Below are 19,117 nucleotides of genomic sequence, written 5' to 3'. Positions count from 1 at the left end.
CAACATCTGTGTGCTTTTTTCCTCAAAAAGAACAATCCATTTTTCAAACTGCAAAAACGTCTTTGAAATGGAGTATTTGCCAACACTGGCCTCTCTCCTAAAAGCAAGAAGCAAGGAAATGTGTCCCCAGAAAGAACAATGTTTTAAACGCAGACATTACTAAGTGGTTTTTTTCTTCAAAAGGCCCAGACCTGCTCACATGTTCACTCAACTGAATGTAGAAGGTGCTTTAAAAAACAGGAGACAAAGCCTTGTCCGGGGTACAAAAGGTTTACTGCTTATATAAAAAAAAATATATAAGTTACAAAACGAAACAAAACACCCAGCGTGACAATATATATGAACATGGGCTCATTCAAATGATAATGGCTCGTGAAAATGACTTAGAACACAGACCCAGGAGGATCAATTCACCAGCGTTGCTAACATACAAAGAAGAACATGCTGCTTAACTTTCTGAGTTCTAAAAAGGTCTTCTCTGCCTTCCATAAACCAGTTACAGTGTAGAATTAGTCCCATCAACACAAGATGGAATCTGCTCTGCAAGAGGCTCAGCCTTAACGTATGATATGCTTTAGGAATGGGCCGAGTGGCAGTATTGTGTCTGGGGGGGGGGAGGATAGGTCTGAGCCATCTGACTGAGGGCTTGTCTGGGAAGGTGCTGGACGGGGCCCGCAGGCCGGGCTGGGGCTGGGGCTGGGTCACTGACGGCAGGTGTCGTGGAAGGCTTCGAGGGTTCGGAAATCCCTCCACGTCGGGGGAAGGCCATCTTGTAGAAACTTCCCACAGCGCTGGCACGGGGCCTGGAACAGCTTTATGTAACTTCTTAACCAGGTCTAAAAAGAGAAGTGAGGAGAGAAATAAAAGAAATGGGATCCGGGTGCTTCCAATGTCATCCTTCCTGTCAAGCCTAATGATCTCGAGGCCAGAGAACTCAAGTTGGCTGTGACCCAAAAGATGGCCTGTGATTTCACCAGAGTGCTGCATGCAGAATCCACAAGGTCACAACGCTGCTGATTTTCACTTCTGGTGCTCCCCCAGCACCGCCCCCCCCGCCCCCCCCAAACTGAGGGAGTTTTAGATAGAATTCTGGTTCTCAGGGGCAGGAAGTGCTCCCAAAGGAGTGGCCATGCACAGTGTACAGCCTGGGGCTCAGGGCCACACAGAACCAAGTTTCACTCCTGTGTCCCGTGTCTCCTGAAGATGCACAGTGATTCTCGCCTTGTTCGCTACCGAGGAGCGGGCACGGACACGTGTGGAGGAAGACTTTGCATCGATGACAATGTTCAAACTCTCCACTGAGGTCAACATGCCTTCTTTCTAATTTGATTTCAGAGGTCATCATTCACTGTCAAAATGTGGCCCAACGCGCACCTGGGGGAGGGCGGGGACAACCTGGTGCCACCAAATAACATAATAAGCGGCAAATACACACTTGAGTGGTTCAGAGTGCAGAGTTCTCTTGGGCATCATACATAAGGATGAGACTCCCATAACTCAATTCTCAAACTCAAGGAGATTCGCTACCAAAAAAAAAAAAAAAAAAAAAACCCCAACAAAAAACCAACTCAAACCCCACAACGATAGGCAAGCAAGTTAAGCAAGTTCTCACTGTGACAGGGGCACTGAATCTCATCATTTAATGTCCTCCTGCATTACGTCGATAAGAGAAAATTGTTCCTTGAAGAGTAGGTTGAGTTTATTGATACAAATCCTTCTATCACATCACAGCTGCCTTCGTGGTGGCAGATTGTGGCCCATCGATACTGTCCCCCTTCCAAAGGCCAGGTGTTTGAGGCTTTGGCAATAAACTCGAGGAGGTTGATGGATCATTCAGCTAAACTATTTATCCTCCAGTGCTGATCAAATTCAGATCCTCCCCAAATCCCAGAGTCAGTTACCAAAGGGAAACTGGGCATGACAACATGTTAGGTTAAAAAGCAAGACTCTATATCTGTCCAAAAAGGAAGAGCTTGCCGAAGACTGTCAGCTGACTCGTCCTCTCGACACAGGAGACAGACCCTCACGTGCGGCTCTGCCGAGTGCCCGAGTTTGCTAGCTCGCCCTCCCCAGCATGGTGAAGTGGATCAATAAGTCGGGTTTGCGTCTTCCAAGAAATGAACTGCAGGTTTTCTAAGAAGCTCACTTGCTGAGGCAAACCGTGACGGGACGAAGCGGATAAGCACTACTCCGCCTGGCTGTCAACACTGATTTGGACTTGCCAACAGGTAGGTCTTCTGAGTAGGTCTCTAACTGGCAGCCTTCCTAGCATGCACTGAAGAGGGAGTTTTAGCTGCCGTGAAAGATGGCGCCTACCGAGGGGAGAGCATGAAGCCATGTCCGCATGACGTTGAACACACAGCTGCCAGTTCTGCCCGGCAGCATCTAGCAGAGCTGGCCGATGGCCCTGCTTAGGCCAAACGCTGGTCACGTGACAGACTTGGGCAGAGGCGTGCAGAGGAATCAGCCCTAGGGGCGGGCGGCAAGTCCTGACTTGCAGCGTTTGCTGATTTCCGTGGTGCAAATATTCTGGTTCAATTTCAAGCTACCAATGGTTGAACAACCAGGTCGCAAAATTCTCAACATGTAACAAGAGTTGGCAGGAGCGGACTCCAACACACCAGGGCACTGGCTGTCTGGCTGTTTTGGGGTCACTCCCCATCCCGAGCTCCAGCTCTGACAATGTACGCCTTGGGGGGGCACTGCAAGATCTGTCTTAGTCATTGCTACCTGCTCAGCGCCAAGCACAGGGCCTGGCATAGACTAGGAGCTCAATAAATATCTATTGACTAAATCAATGTGGGAAACTGTGTTGGGAGATCACTCCTGAAACCACCATTTGTTCAGCCTGACAGAAAACACCAGTTAATTAAGTGGGAAACGGTTTCTCATAAATCCCTTCCCGGTTTAAAGAAAGCATCAGTTCTACACTGGCCCATCCCCCACTGTGAGGCCCTGGCGGTCCAGAGATGGAACAGCAACCTTCTGAGCTGCCTGCTCACTTGGAGGGAGCCAAGGTTCCCGAAGGAGACTTGACTCTTAAGTCCACTTACCATGAAGGATCTGACCACGACGTCAGGCATCTGGGGCAGCTGATAGTGGAGCAGGGCAGTGGTGGCGTGGTCCGTCACCTGGAACCAAGGATAATGACTGGAGTTAGAGGCCAGTCCAAACCAGCACAGAGAAAACTCAACCAATGCATTCCCTTTCTATGATAAACCAATGTGCTTCTGAATGCCTCTTGGGGGAAAGGGCATCTAAAATAAAATCTCAAGTACGAAAATTAGTTAGCAAAGTTGGGGAACAGGGACAGGGGAAGAGGACTGTTGTAGGCAGAGAGGACGCCAAGTATTCAGGCCTGGAGGTAGGAGGGGTGAGTTCCAGCAACTGGAAACCCAGGCCAGGGGCAGCACCTGAGAGGAGGGGCATGGCCCGAGGCTGGCGGAGAGGGAAAGACCGGCAGACCACAGATGTTTTTTAGCCAAGTCACCGCAGGATAACATTGCATGGATGCAAAGAAGCTTTTCCACCTGTCCACATTCGACTTCCATCTTCACATTGGAACAATGTCCCTGGCAGGGGAACTGATCTTCCTGCTTCCTGTAATTCTCATTCTATCTCACAATTTGTAGTCGTACGAGATTTTATGATTCTGTCACCCAGGATCTGGTCATTTCTGATGATCTTTCCCTTGGGTCTCACAGTTCCTATTACCCTTCAGAGAAGCCTTGCCACTCAAAGTGTGGTCTTCTCTCCCAAAGTTGTGGCCTATTTTCGGCATCCTGGTGGGCCACACCCACTGTCCCCAAACTCCAAGCAGAGGCTTCATCAGCGGGGCTGAGGGCACAGCTGCTTTAGGCCCTACTAGAGGCAACCGGTGACCAGACAGAATGCACACTGGCCTTAAGCCCCCAACTACTTAATCTCTCTAGGTCTCAATGTCCCTTCTGAAAAACAAGGGAGTAATCTAAGATCCCTTGTAGTTCTGAAATTTGACACCTCAAATTGCTAATGCCTGCCATCAATTAGCAAATTAATAGATGATACCTAATTTGACAGCTATGTTCAAACTCGTGGTTTAGCTGACTGTCTTTACTAGAGATTCTTGTCATTATAAATGTGGTCAAAAAACAAAATGAAACAAACAAAAAAAACCCAGGTAAAATGATCAACTTGAGCAGGAGTAAACATGGGTCTACCTCCCCAGTTTTTAGCTGTCCCCACACACCATGTGCGCCAATGGAGAGGTGAAGCAGTCAGGTGGAAGGAACCTGGAGGGGCTGCTCCAGGCTCCACATGGTAAGTTGCAAAGGATCCAGAAGTCAGTCTAGCTGTGCCCACACCCAAGGTCAGAGAGGCCACACCCCCAGAGAGTGAGGACACAGGCTCCCTAGCTTACAGAACCTGAGCCTCACTTTCCCTAAATAAATGGCTGTGCATGTGAAGCACCTTCCTTCCAGCCAGGCTGCAGCCCTGCCTGTCTCCTCTCCCTTCTGTTCCTCTCGCCTCTGGACGAGCACTCTCCCTGTTGGACTTCTGTGGCCTGCCTGGTGCTGGTGAACCCACAAGATGATTAGCTCTGTTGGGACAGGGATCAGGCCCATCTCGTTCATGCTACGTCCCTAAGGCCTAGAACATCACCCGGCGTTTAGCAGGTGCTCAACACATATTTGTTGAATCAAGAAATAAACTTAAAAATGCCCACTCACTAAAGGCCACATACCAGGAACATCCGTACCGGCTTTCTTGAAAACACAGCTACAGGTGTTTTCCAACATTCCAGGTGCATATCCAACATTGCTGAGAAACTGTTACCCAAGTGACTTTCAAGATAAGTGGTACTTATCCTTTCAAGTGCAGACTGTTTTTATTTTAAGCATTTCTGACAGACAGCTTTCTAAAATGAGCAACGCTTTTTTTTTTTAAACAGTAGTAATGATAACTTGGCAAGACAGTGGGTGGTGATCGGTGGGGTGAAATTATGGCTACAAGAACACAGCAAAGCAACCTGGGCCCCACGGCCCCTGAGCTTGGAGGCTGCTTCCTGCCCACCCAGACCCCCTGCTAAATAAAACCACCAGTGTAAGTGCCATTTCATGGGAAGTTTACAAAAGAAAGAGTTTCTGGAGAATTCTTTCTCCAGCCCCTGCTATTTATTTTGCAATGCTTCTAACAGGCCCTGCCCCACACATGAATGCTGTCATAGTGGGGAAGCCAGGCTAGCTGCTTGCCGGTGGCCTGCTGTCCCCTAGCTGCGGGTGTGCTCCTTTCCCCAGATGTGGACAGCTCATCACTAGTCCCAGGAGTCCCCTGGGACGGGCCTAGATCCGCCCACTTCAGCAGCCTGAGCACTGTCCTGGGGCTGGATTCCCCGGTCACACTGGCCGCCCAGAGGCCACGGCCCAGGCTGGCCTGCTTTGTTTGGCTGTGTGTTTTCTTTGTAGAATTTTTAACAGGAAGCATTTTATGTGACCAACATGTAAAAGCAGGCAGTAAACTGAAAGTTAAGCGAGGTGGGTGTTCTCTCCTTTTCATTTTATAGAAGAGGAGATGGAGACTTCCAGAGGTTGGGGAGGTGGCTAGGTCACACAGCTGGGGAGGGGCAGTGGGTGTTTGAGCCCAGAGGCTGCAAGGCCCAAGCCGGGGACACCCCTCCCAACAGGAACCCCGGGCCGGCAACACAGGTTCTGAAAAAGGCACAGGCCCAAGGGGCCCGGGTATCGTCTGCCACACGTCCCAGCCCAGTGAAGTCCTTCGTGCACCAGAGGCCCGACGAGAAGCCCAGGTCAGGAGATGTGCAATGTGGCTGCTGGACAGCTGTTCGCTCGAGAGCATAACAACTGAATGAACCAGAAAATGTCCTCCAGGTCCTCCAGATCCACCACAGCGCTGTTTTGGCCTCGGGCTCCCGGACAGGGCAGCTAATTAGTTTCTCTATTATTAGGTTGGCAATCTGGCCAAATTTAGCCACTTTTTCACAAGGTCCAGTATAAACTACTCCCTTCACTTGCCAAATGGTGGCAGTTTTTTCTCGTGCTGATATGATCATTTAATTTCTCCACTTTTCCATCACTAATGACAGACATCTTAATAGAAGGAAACAAAGCTGACAGATTTGTTACATTTTCTCTCCCTTCCTCACAAACTCCTCCACTCCTGGTTCCGGGGTTCCTGTGGCCAAACTCCAAAGCACCAGGCTTAGGCATGGCTGTAGAGTGTGGGGAAAATTCACCTACAATGATCTTCCCTTCTGTCAAAGCATTCTACCTTTGCTGTTTCCTTGTTTTACACTTTTCAATAACAAAGTTGCTTTTTTGTTTTGTTTTTTGCTCAGCATCTAAAAAAACAGGCCCGGGGCAACAAAAACATTTTGCTATTAACTAATTTAAATCTACTCTGTGCCAGCCCAGCCGAGGCTTGGGCCCCAATGTAATGGCCCCACCATAAGGTACAGCTCCTAAGACTCCCCTGGCAGATCAGAGCCACCCTGCCTGGCGGGGGAGGCTGAGGAAGGGCACTAATGCTCCTGGGAGGGGAGGCCATTCATCCCTCCAGTGAGTGAGTTAGGAGAGACCCTAAGAACAGATCAAAGTAGACCTAGAGCAAGGGAGGGAGGAGCAGACGAAGCAGACAAAGTAACAACACACCAGCGAGACAGGGGACCCCGCAAAGAAGAGCAGAGGGCAAGTGACACCAGGCAAGCAGCGAGGGTGGGAGAGTTCAGGCACAGAGGGACAAGGCCACTCAGAAAGCAGTGGGCAGGGGTGCCTGGCAGCCTCAGTCGGGAGAGCGTGCAACTCTTGATCTTGGGGTCGTGAGTTCGAGCCCCACACTGGGGGCAGAGCTTACTTAAAAACAAAAAAAACAAAAGCAGTGAATAGACAGCCACACAGGGGCTTTTCACCTCCAGGCAAGGAACACTGCGGACGCTCTGGCTCAGTCTGGGCTGCACACCCCCTCCCAGCTCATGGCTGGAGGGTGACATTCCCATGGCCCATCACACATCTGAGGGACTTCATCAGTCTCACTTTCAGCTTCCTCTTCCTCCTCTGCCAGCCAGGGTTTACCGAAATTCTGTCCCCAGCTCAAACCAGCAGAGAAGGTCTTCATGCACCCAAACTGGCGGGGAGCTAAGCTCTGAGGGAGAAAGGAATCTTTCAAGAGCCCTTGAAACAGCTGCCAGTCCACACACTGGTGAAGGAGACGCCAGTCAAAACAAGTCTCCCAAAGCTCCTCCACCATACTGTGTGCAAGGAGCTTCTGACGTCTTCAATCCGAGAGTGAGAGGGTGCTTGGGCGATCACGAGTTCTGTTGGCCAAAGCCAAAGCAGAGCTGCCTGCGTAGGAGCTGAAGCCCCGCATGAGGTGGTCTACACCACAAGGCTTGGCAGGAGTCGGGGCTTGTGAGCCAGACGGCAGGGGTCTGAGCGCTGTCTGTTACTTACGAGCCGCATGACCTTGGACAAGGATTCGATGTGCCAGTGCAGGGAAAGCACTTGAACGGCAGCACCCACCCCACTGTGGGTCTTCCGATCTTTCTCTCGCCTGATCCTTACGACCGCAGCGGGAGGGCGCTGTGATGAGCCCGTTTCCAAGAGAGGAAGGGGTCACGGGAGGTTAAGTGACTGGCCCACTCAAGCAGCTCCAGAGCAGCACAGCAGGAGCCTGGGCCTGGACACAGGCCGCACACCCAGGCCACCCCCTCCCCAGAAGGGCATGGCCCCCGGGACTCTTAGGGAGGCAGGACTTGGGGCTGGTGTCTTCACTTATGCCCCAGCTCTTGCCACTCACACAGCTCTCCCTCTGCCTCTTGCTCGCTATCACATCCCAGGTGCCCAACCCAACGGGGCCTGACACAGGTGGGCCCTCAAGAGGGTCTCTGGGTGGAGTCTCCCTGCCATGGAGAATGAAGGGGGAGACGGGGCAAACAAGAGCCGGCAGCCTTCGGTCAGGGTGCACATATGTTAATTAAGGGAAACCCGAAGTACACTGCTTAAGAATAAAGGGGGCTGCAAAAGAGAGGGGGAATCCTCCGTTACATTTTGGCATGTCAAGTCCAAATTCTTTTTCCCACTGGTGGCCTCTGGCCAGCCGCGGGGCAGAGAGAACGGGGGCAGAGCCGGCAAGGCTACTTTGTGCTGAAGGTCAGCCCCACAGGGCCCGGGTTTCATGGCGACCACAAAGACTTTGTTCTTTATCTGTTGGGGAAGAACAAAGGACGGAGTGGTGACAAACGGAAAGGGTCAGCGAGACACAGGGAGGGGGCAAAAACTCTCGATATGCTATCATTCCCCAGCAGTTTACTCTTCTAAAAAGACAGAGTCTGTGGTCCAGATCTTCCTCGACTTACAACGGAGTTACATCCTGATAAATCCACCGTTAAGCTGAAAATGCATTTAACCTGGCCTACCTTACACGTGTTCTGAACACTTAACTCACCTACAGCTGGGCAGAACCTCTTATGCAAGATGACATAAAATGCAGAGCATCTTATGTAATGTACTGAATACTGTACCGAAAGTGACACGCCCAATGGTTGTCGGCGGAAGGGTTGGTCACCCTCATGAAGGGGGGGCTGACCGAGGGCCGCAGCTGCCGCCCAGCCTCACGAGAGAGCATCACACCACTCGCTCAGCGCTAGCTTGAGATAAATTCAAACTTCCAAGTACTGTTTCTACTGCATGTGTGTTGCTTTCGCAGCATCCGAAGGTCGAAAAATCCCAAGTTGAAAGACGGTAAGTCAGGGACCGGCTGTTCTGCATTACTTGGTGGCCCAGGGCTTGTCCTCAGGGGTTCCTGGGCTCGCCCAGACTGTAGGCATCGCCCTGCCGATGCGTGGGCCTCCAGGCCAGGGCGGAGAGCTGGCCGAGCAGCAGAGGCGAGGCGCACAGAGGTAAGGTGGTGACGGAGGCACCGTCCCTCAGCTTCTAAAAGGGAGTCCAGGCTGGGAGCCGGGATGTGTGTGGTCACAAAGCTCCCCAAGGTGACTTGACGTCAGCAGCACTAGGGGCCACAGAGGAATGGGCCGCTGTGGGCCACTGCCTGCTTCCCACCAGCAAGGCGAGGGCTGTGGCCAGGGGGCGCTGAGCCGGCCCTGGGCTCTGGCGGTCACACCACGCTTCCTGCTGCGATGGGCTGATGGCACGGAGCCAAGTGTTTGCCAGCACACAGCCCGTGAGGCCCGCGGCCGCCCCCACTAAGCCAGCAGAGCTGAGGCTTCTATTAAAAGTGTGTCCCACAAGATTAATAGGGAAAGTTAAGTACCCAAGTGTTTAGGAGTTGCTTATTTAAAAGAGAAGCCTGGTAGAGACCCAGATTCTGGCTTCCCTCCAGCCAATACCTGCTTCTACATACTCCAGAGAGAACATTCTCTCTGGCCCACATTAACATAACCAAAGGCAGCGTGCGGGGAAGGGTGATGTGGAGCTGTCAGGAGACAGGGTTCAGTCCAGGATTCATCGCTAATTAGCTGGGTGACCTTGGCCGCATCACTCTCCCGGCTGGCCCTGGTAAAGGAGCATGAGGCTGGGATCACTGGCACCCCTGGGTTTAGGTTCTCAGTGGATGCTGCTGCAGGGCCTGGCTGCACACCCTGAGGGTACATCTGTGCAGAGCTCCACCCTCAGGCCAACCAGCCGTGACATTAAAGCCCTTCGTTCTAACAAAAAGGATGAGCCGATCTGCCCCACTCCAGGAACCCCCCGCTGCTCTGATGTGACCTTCTATCGCCCCACCTAGTTCTCAGCTTCTGGGCCAGTTACAAAGAGCTTGGAGAACCCAGCTCAGAACCAGGGAGACTGTCAGAGCAGCGCGGCTCTTGGTGCTAGAAGCCTCTTCCCATCGTGATGGGCTTCAGACTCTGGAGCACAAACCAAACATTTGCCACTTGGTCGTACACATGCTGCAAGTCAAAGAATAAAAATGAACTTTCATTCACTGGATATACTTGAGTGCTCCATAAGGAGATGAGCCCAAGAGTTTGGGGTCTCTACTCAGGGTTCTGCCAAGGACAGACCCACCCTTAAGGAGAGGGGCACTGGGAACGTCTCAGAATGAGAACATTCTGTGTGGGTCCAGGAGTCAAAGATGTGAACCTCATGTGTTAAATGTTTAAAGAGACCGTAATCCCTGCCAGCAACACTGCTCGGAGGAGAAGCACTTGCTTTACGAAGAATATTTAAAACAGTCCCAGGAGTACTCATTCCATGAAAAGAGAAGCCATCAGTATTTCAAGATGGGAATGCTATGAAGTCACTCCTGAAAGTGCTGGGGGCGATGGGGAATGGAGCAGGGACGCGCTTCTAAAACCGGCAGAAAAGTACAGTAGAGCGGAGGCAGGTGGTTTCATTTTTATTATGCGGCCCAAGTCTCTAATCTGCACCCTGGATTTGTATGCTGCGGGTTCACCAGGCCTGGAGGCCTGAGGAAGAAGCACTGCAGTCCGGGGGGACTGGGGATTACTTAGACAAGATCAATACTTCTCTCTCTGCTCGAAGGAGGGGCCATCGGCATGGGCTTCGAAGGGCTTCTAACTGTCCCCTGGAGCCTGGGCACTGCCGGGGGTGAGAGCAGAGGCAGGGCTGTCCGGGTGGGAACTGGACAGATGAAGATGGACCCTGCTGCTCCATCTTGCTGGAAAAGTGGCCACAGTTTTGAGATCAAGCTCTGGGAAGGGTGAGATCTTGTCTATAAAGTACTGAACACAGGCTGTGGCACGTGCCAGGGCTGCCATAAAGGAGTTTCTGGTTTGGTTTGGGGGTTTCACTCCAATCTCTTTAAAGTTGCAGCCAAGATACCACGGACACCCTGAAGGGAAGCCCCCGAACTCCCCGGATCTGAGTGCAGGCTGGTGGCTGATGGCCTCCAGAGGCAAAACAACGACAACCCGCCCTGCCACCCCACCCCCTGGAATCTGAAAACACCATGGAAAAGGGTGTGAGGGACTCAATGAGCTGGGTCCCAGCTCTGTCTCCCCCCCAGCCCCATGACACGCTCCCACACAGCCAGCTGCTCCGAGCGTTCCTCCTCCCAAACCTGCCTTCCCGACTACTCTGAGCTCAAGCTTGGGATGCTCCTCCCCTGAAGCCCTCCTGCCCCTTGGCCTGTAGCCCCAGCAGCACCTGTGGACAGCCCAGCCCTGTGCTTGCCTGACCGTGACCGGGAGCCCGGCCTCGCCCCAGGCTGTGCCCTCTATGAGGACGAGGCCACGCTGGGCTCGTGTACCCTCCGGGGGCCCAGCTCAGGGCATCCACAGGAGGAAAGTGCTCAAAAAGGTGGCGCTGCACTGTGCCACGCACCTGACGGGGCCCTGAGTGAACGCGAGAGAAGGCGGGACTCTACTGATTTACCTTTGGCCAGGGGCGTTAGGGGAGCAGATCGAAAGGGGGTTGGGGAGTGGGAAAAGCTGAGGTCGTGGGGCACGGCGGGAAGGAGGGCCTGGGTGAACAGGGAAACCCCTGAGTGGCCACAAGGGAACTCTCCAGAGTCCCGACCAGCCTCATTCTGCCAAAGCCCTTGTGCGGGGCTGAGAAGAACTGCACACAAAAGGTCCTTGACATTTCCCAGGATTAAGGAATTAAAGCTCTTCATTTAGATGAACGAAAAAAAGTTCAACACTTTCCAGATGGTAAAATGCCAGATTCTGTTGCTGGCTGCCAGCAAAGTCCAAGCCCCAAAGATACCTGCACTGTTCTGTACCCGCTTGGTGTGATGTTATTTTCTGCAGCAACAGCCTTGCAGTTAGAGAAACACATCGGGAGACATCTGGGCTCCCAAGAAAATCCAGACCATCCCACCTACTTCCCCAAAGCCGAGGCAGCTGCAGGGGAGAGAACCCGGTGTGCAGAGCCGGGAGGGCACCCCGCCCGTGAGGCGGCCTTGTGCGCGGGCACTGCCGTGCGGGGCGAACACGGCGTCAGGGCGAACACATCGCTCTCGGGCGCCTTCTGGGGATCACCGGAGGTGCCACGGGCCCTCTCGGGACACGAGGGAACGTTCTGGGTCCTGAGACTGTGATTCCGTGTCAGCACATTAGGGCACTGCTGGGGGGTTGTCATTCCAGGTGCCTTGTTCCCTGTGTAGCTCACTTTCTGACCAGGACGGGAGATCCTCTGCCTGGAAAAAGAGGAACACGGTGGTTGCTTCGGTGGAAGTGTGTGGGGCTGTCACGGCAGATCCCCTTGCGTAAAGCGGGCCGTGGATTCTGAGTTCCGTGGCCTTCCCCTGACCCCGGAACAGCGGCTGTCATGCACTGAGCACTTCCTCTGGACACAACCACAGCGCCCAGCACTCCACACGGAATCCTCACAGCACACACCTCACAAGGTAGGTTCTACTACTGCCCCTTTTTGTGGCCAAGGGACCTGAAGCCCGGAGAGAGGCTACATCCCCAGCTGGCCAGTCCACACACAGCAGAGCTGGATGCACATCCAGGCCCGTCTGACTCCAGAACCCGAGGCCTCACATCTGTGTCCACTGTGAAGAGACCATGAAGAGGCGACAGTGAAGACATGAGAAGATGTGAGCAGTGGTCATCAAGGCGAGAGACTGGAGGGAGGAGGACAGCTTCCTAGAGAGGAGAGTGCTCACTGCCAACAAGCACTTGAGAGAAACTGGGTGTGCCACGGACTGGAATGCCTGTGGACTCAACCTCACCCCATTTCTGTGAGGCAGGGACTCATATGATGTCCATTTTACATATGGGGAGACTGAGGCAAGTTAGACCACACAGGGAGCAGTGGTCAGTCAGGGACTGAACACACGGCAGAATGGCTCTCAGCCACTGCCTCTCCCAGGAAAGGTCACCGTGGGCAAGTGGGCCAGGGCCTGAGAAAGGGGGGCAGGCTCGGTGCCGGAAAGCCGCCTTGCAGCGTGAGGTAGTCTGCTGGGCTGTGGAAACGGGGACTGGGCAATGGTGGGCGGCCAGGCTTCCCAGAAGCCGTTGCTGGATTCTGACCTGGGGTATCCAAAGGCTCATGTGATCCCTCAGGAAGAAACGAGCTCCAGAATCGAGACCGACTCCTCTGGGACTCTTCTAATGGCACAGAGCCATGAACCAGCAGGATGGGCCCGGGCTTTCCTGCTCCACTCTAACCGTGAAACTGGGTACCTGTGAGGACCTGAACAAGGCTCTTGGTCATTACCATGCTCAGGGGTGTTGGAGGGAGCCTTGCGGATGGAAGGTATTGGAGTATCATACGGGTAAAATCCATGATCCAATCTATTCTGGGTTTAGAAGCTTGTGAATATTCAAGCCTGCCCCTGAAGAGAAAAGGTGGTGATAAAAAGCAGTAGGGGGAGTGGAATGATCCCTCCCAGCCATTCTCAGCACCCACGGCCCCTGGGGCTGACACTCCACAACATCCACTCCCATTTTCCTTCTGTTTATCCAACCTGGTCAATCCAGCCCAGCTGTCAGCTTAGGAAAAGCCGCCCCTGGAGATGACCCTGGGATTGTCTGCCACCTCTCCTTCCCTGAAGTGCGTCGACAGCTTGATGATACTGGGTTCCAGCGGGCCTTGCTCCCTCACTGTCCCTTGTCTGGAGTCTGCCCACTTGCCCTCACACTGGTGAGAGGGGTGCCCGCGGTTTTCTCTGTCTGGGAGCACCAAGACACACTTACGAGGCAGCCATGGGGTGCACGGAAACACAGCGCCAAGTGCCACCATATCTGGTCTAAAAAGGTAAGGTCTCCTCCTTGAGAAAAGTTAATCAGGATTTAAGAGAAAAGGGCACTGTCAGAGTGACGGGATCCGGAAAAAGCAGAGGTCCCTTCTACAACTCGGAAGAGACCCCTTTTCAGAGGCTGCAGAACGCTTGTAGGCGTGGGGGCCTCTGCCGACGGCCTCACCTAATCAGGACGCCGAGCGAAGGCAAGGATGGAGACATGGCACCAGGGCTTCGAGATCTGGCCACAGCTGTAGGCGCTTCCAGGTCTTCGTGGCATTTCAAGGGGGCTTTCGGAAAGGAATGTAAATGAGCTGGTAGGAAGAAATTTTAGATATTACAGAGAAGGAGACTGAAAATGACTGTTTATTGAGCTTCTTTGGTGACTTGCAATGCTGCAGCAGGTACACACGCTCCAGTGAGACAGGCCACACGGCCTCCTTCAGAAGAGCTAGTCTCGTCCTCTGGGAGCCATCCGTCCTTGGGATGGCTCCTCTTCCTGGGACCTGGGATTAGTGACAAGTGAGGTTTATCACGTACCACTTGGGCAGGCACTCAACTTGTGGGAGGTATTCAATGGATCCCAAATTTCAGAGCAGTGACTCTTCTCCGGACGACTCTGTCTCTTGTGTGGAAAAGGCCCGGGTGGCCACTCAGTTGACACCCCCTAACAAAGTCTGTGCGAGGCCGAGGCCGGGTCTTTGTGTCTGAGTATGAATGAGTGAGGGGATGTCTGAGGAAGCGGATACTCTCCGCCACTGGACAACCCACCCGTCCACAGCGAAGTTCTGATGGCACAGCCCCGAGAGAACCGCTCTTCCCTCTGGAGCCTCTGGAACAACTGTGGGCTCCGAGCTGGACGTGCATGGGCGACGACTCTTTTGCTTCCCTCCAAGTGGCAACGCTCTGGAGAATGGGCCGGTCCCTCTGGTACTGCCTCTCCCATCACACCTGCCCGTCTGCGGCCGCACACACGTCCCACCTCTTTCCTCAGCCTCCCTGCCAAGACTTAACGCAGTAAGTAGCTGCAGATTTGCTCTCACTCTCCCTAAGTTGCTGGATGAAAATGCACAGTGTTTTGAAATGAGGAGGTTAAAGATCAAAACAGCGACTGCCCCTGCAGAGTTTAAATGTCAGAAAAATATGAACACGCCTGAAACCCTTCCTGGCCCTTTGTGCTTCTGCCCTTTCAGATGGCCCCCCTATTTCTAAGTCCCATTCTCTGAGCCTGCTCTGCTAGAGACACGCTGGCTATAAAAAGCCTCTTCGCCCTAGGACGAAGTGCACCGAGCCTCCAGGGCACCACAGTAAATGACGGGAACCTGTCGGCAGCCACGGCCCCACAGCAAGCTGTCCCCGGCCCTCCGCCGCTTCCCTGCGCCAGGGTAAGGGGTCTAATGAGGAAGCGGGAAAGGGCTTACTGACAGTCCCCGCTGCAGACAAAAGGCAGGCCACATTTCGTTTCATGGGGTAGGATCTGCGACAGGACCTCGTGAGCTTGTCTTTTAACCCAGGGAGTCCCGCATGCACGGCCTGAGGAGAATGTGACAGGTGTGCGCTTCCATTCTCTTAGCTCCTGACATTCTTTTCCAGGAATGAAAAGGCAAGCAGAAGCTCGGGTGGGCTCTGTGAGGCAGCCCTCCTCCCACCAGCTTGCTTTGTCACAGTGAGGGAAAAGAGCTGGGAGGGGTCCCACCTTCCCAGCAGGCCTCTCTCCGCGGCTGCTACCGCTGTGCTTGTGGGCAGGGAAACACACACAGTCCGCAGTAACTGCGACCACATAATGAACGCCAAAGAAAGCAAGTCCTGGGGTTCTACACCAGAGCAATGCCGGGAGAGCGTTCCTCCAACCGTACGGGGAGGGCTGGTGCCGGCAGCCCAGGACTCACGTCTCTGATTGCCATGGTGAGCACATTCGGGAACTGTGTTCGGCTGGAGAGATCCCTTCTTACCGATGACCAAGGATCCTCCCTGACCATGTCACTGTGGTCTGAAAATGCACTTCCCTCCTGTTTCAGGTTGAACCTTTCAGACGATGCAGACAACGAGGCCTTCCCTTCCCAGTCTCCGTGCACGGGGTGTGAGCAGACCGACAGGCAGGAGGGAATGTTTACCACAGTGCTCTCAGTGTCTTTGTGGGAAATGCTACCAGTAACATCCATCAGGACACCCAAAATTTAAGTGGGTGGACAAGAAGCAAATAGGATTCTGAGAAAAAGCTGAGACTAAAAAGCAGAGTTTAGAAATGCTGCCCTCTAATCCTTCTCTTTTGGCATTTTGAGTTGGAGATGCTGCCCACCGTCCCATAAATCGTACCAGGCTTCCGGAGTCTGCAATAGATAAGTGGTCCCAGCTTTGTTTTCATTGTGCGGTCTGTCCTCTGTCCACCAATGCGGCCTGAGACTAACAGAAAAATAAGCACCAGACCATCCTGCCTCTTTGTGAGGCCACCCTACGTGTCCTCCATCCTGCCCACCTGCGTCTTCTGCAAGCACATGACTTTTTCTTTAAACAAAATACCCAACCCCTTCTGTGTGATGATTAGCTAAAAGCTTTACTGATAAAAGATGGAAGTTTAATTCTGTACTACATTATTTTCCAATATATTCTTTACTTTGGCAGCAAAAAGACAATGTTTTAGTAGGGAAGACAGAAGTCTCCTTAATCCACTGACTCTTACCTGCCCCTGGAACAGGAAAAGGACTTCATTACGTGTAGTTAGTTGTAATCAGAGAGCACTTCTCCTGTCCCCAAACTGTGGTTCTTTAATTGAGTATAGGTCAGTATCAGGTCAAGTCCATTTAGTTAAAAATAGGTGGAGGTGGGGATGATGAAGGGTTTCCAGAAAGGGCTCTGCCCACACACCGACAACATGCCATTCAGCAGGTGAGGTAAAATCTCCATCCCTACAAACGCACTCGCTCTCACTGCTTCAGACCCACCACACAGACTGCGAGGGAGGAACTGGCCGGTGCGCCCACGTCTCTCTGACTAGACTAATGTCAGATTTTAAACGCTGCTTCAGCGTCTGTTTGTAGTTTTAAACAAATACAAAGAGCGCTTGGCAGGTTATTTTTAGGGGAGGTAGAATAAAAATATAGCGCTGTCTCTCCACATCTATGCTTCACCAAATCTGTGTTTCACACATTTTATGACTTCTCAATAAACTTTCTGCTTGCATTCAAAAATACTTAATACTACACAGAACATTAAAAAAAGTACCTATGCAAAGGCAAGCATGTGCAAGCCCCTCCCTCACAAAGGGTATTTGAATGGAAATCGGACCATTGTTAAAAGACCAGTGAGGGTCTGCAATGCTCACGGCTCCCCCGAAGCCACGGCCTTTGTGGGGCCGGAATGAGGTAGCTCATTGCACTACCACAGAGGACACAGAGATAAACCCGGCAAAAAACCCAAAACTGCTTTAATGTTTCTCACTATTAAAGTGAAATACGATACAGATAATGACCAGTGTTCTTTCTCTTAGAACGCTTTTCCACCAGCTGCTGGGGAAAAACACGACAAAAGCAGCCAGCATGGACAAAGCCATTAGCATTCAAGGCTGAGACTTTAGGCAAACGGAGCGAGTAAATGCCTCAGGTGTGGTCACTCAGATGAGAAGGCTAAGATTCAAATATAGCTGCCTGTCCTACAGCCTACCTATGACCACACATACCTTCCCTTCAGGCTCTGGACCGATTTTCTCTACTATGCTTCTCGCTAACTCAGCTGGGTAGAGGAGTGTTAGAAGAGTCAAGATGATGATTTTCTTTTTAAGGTAAACTTAACTTTGGACTAGAAAGGTTGCCAAGAGGGTACTCACAGCTCCCGTGTACCCCTTGCCCAGTTTCCCCCACTCTGCTGACACGTGTCATGACCCGGCTCCTTCAGCAAAGCTGAGAAACCAACACTGGTTACTTATTAGTGACTAAGCTCACTTTCTCATTAATCTCTCTGTCTGTTTCAGGATCGAACCCAGGATAGCATGTTGTATTTAACTGTGATCAGACTGTGGAATTTTAATGCTTTCACAGGCTCTCTAAATGTGTGGCATTGGGCCTCAGACTCCTCTCCTAGCCGTATGCACCTGCCGTCCTTGGCCTAGCCTTTCATGCAGAAGGTCCGGGGAACAATGTGAAGTGATGCAGTAAACACCATTAGAGAGCTGGTCCATTATGCTGCTTTGATACACAAGCCCTACGCTCACTGCTTAATGGGGACGGGGTTTCCTTTTGGGGTGATGAAAAGGTTTTGGAACTAGATGGGGGGATACTCCACAACACCATTAAAGTCACGGAATTGTGTTATATGAATTTGCCCTCAAAAAAAAAAAGTTCCATGCTTTCTCTCTCAGCTACCTGGCATCCCTCAGACATAACTATTACACAAGTGGAAACGATTTGGGCTCAGCTTTCGAAATCATATCCCTCCTCCGCACCAAATAAATCCGAATTCCGTCCCCGGACCTAGAGGCCCCTGCCCGCCGGCGGCTCTGCCCCCGTCCCCCACAGCACTCCCGCCCGGCCCACTGCACGCTCTGATCACACAGGCTTCCAACGGCTCTTAGGACGTGTGCTCCTCAGCACAAGCTTGGTGTGGGCTGCTGCCACTGCCTGGGAATCTCCTCCCGCGGCTTTTCAAGTGACCGGTTCCTTCTCATGAGCGGCCCGTCTCGGTTTAGGTCTTGCCCCACGAAGGCCTCCTGTGACTGCCCCAACGTGAGGGCCCCTCCTGATGTTCTTGACTGTAGCCCCCTGGTTAACACCCTGGAGTCACCTTCCTTCTTTCCTGTGCCTCCTTGTCTGTCTGGTTTTCCCTCGTATTCCCAGCACCTAGCAGAGTGCCTGGCTCATGCTATTGAGCTGGATGGGGCACCAAATGAAATTACAAGCAACTCCACCATGTTTGCTGCTGGACGAAAGCAGAGACAGAGGTGGGATGAGAGCCGACGAAAGCAGCTGGTGTCCTGCAGGGGAGCTGGCCTCCTGCAGGGGTTGCTACAGGGTGGTGGGAGCCCTCGTAAGCTCCAGGTGCTGAGCTGCTCTGGGGAACGGCCCCTTCTACCATCAGAAGCCGGGAAAGGATTTCCTCTAGTCACATTTCTTCTGACAGCTCCCAAAAATAGCATTTCACGAGGAAGCCTGACATCAGAAAAAGAGGTGACCAGACTGTAGAGTGGCGGGGGGGGGGGGGGGGGGAAGGGTGAGGACAGGGCCAGCCCGCCTCCCTCAGCCCATACTAGGCACCTGTGTAGACCATGGGGCTCTGAAAAACTGAGCTTAAAAACTGAGTGTGTGGAACAACTCAAAAGCCTCTGCTTTTTGTTTTTGTTTAAGGTATGATTTCCATACAGCAAAATTCACCCTTTGTAGGTGCGAGATAACAGAAAAAGAATATATATATTGCTTGATCTCTGCCCCTAGTTCCTGGCATAGAGTTCCTGAAACCCTCA

The 19,117-nt window shown here is 52.5% G+C and overlaps 1 protein-coding gene across 2 annotated transcripts in view; it reads right to left on the bottom strand.

Annotated features, from left to right (window-relative positions):
* Nucleotides 1–255: 255 nt before the first annotated feature.
* MED27 (mediator complex subunit 27) overlaps nucleotides 256–19,117 on the bottom strand; it is a 202,864-nt gene continuing 184,002 nt past the window's right edge. Inside the window, exons 6-7 of one of the 2 annotated variants that reach the window (XM_035015558.1) lie at nucleotides 3,054–3,131; nucleotides 256–836 (exon numbers count right to left, since the gene is read on the bottom strand). In XM_035015558.1, the coding sequence (XP_034871449.1) occupies nucleotides 702–836; nucleotides 3,054–3,131 (213 nt within the window). In that variant the 3' untranslated portion in view covers nucleotides 256–701. The remainder of the gene's footprint in view (nucleotides 837–3,053; nucleotides 3,132–19,117) is intronic. The other variant, XM_035015557.1, reaches the window with a different exon arrangement.

Source organism: Mirounga leonina, unplaced genomic scaffold (assembly GCF_011800145.1).
Source record: "Mirounga leonina isolate KUSES-001 unplaced genomic scaffold, KU_Mleo_1.0 Mir_170, whole genome shotgun sequence".
NCBI classification, from domain to species: domain Eukaryota; kingdom Metazoa; phylum Chordata; class Mammalia; order Carnivora; family Phocidae; genus Mirounga; species Mirounga leonina.
The sequence above is the reverse complement of the archived record's forward strand: the minus strand, read 5'-3'. Positions and strand labels throughout refer to the sequence as shown.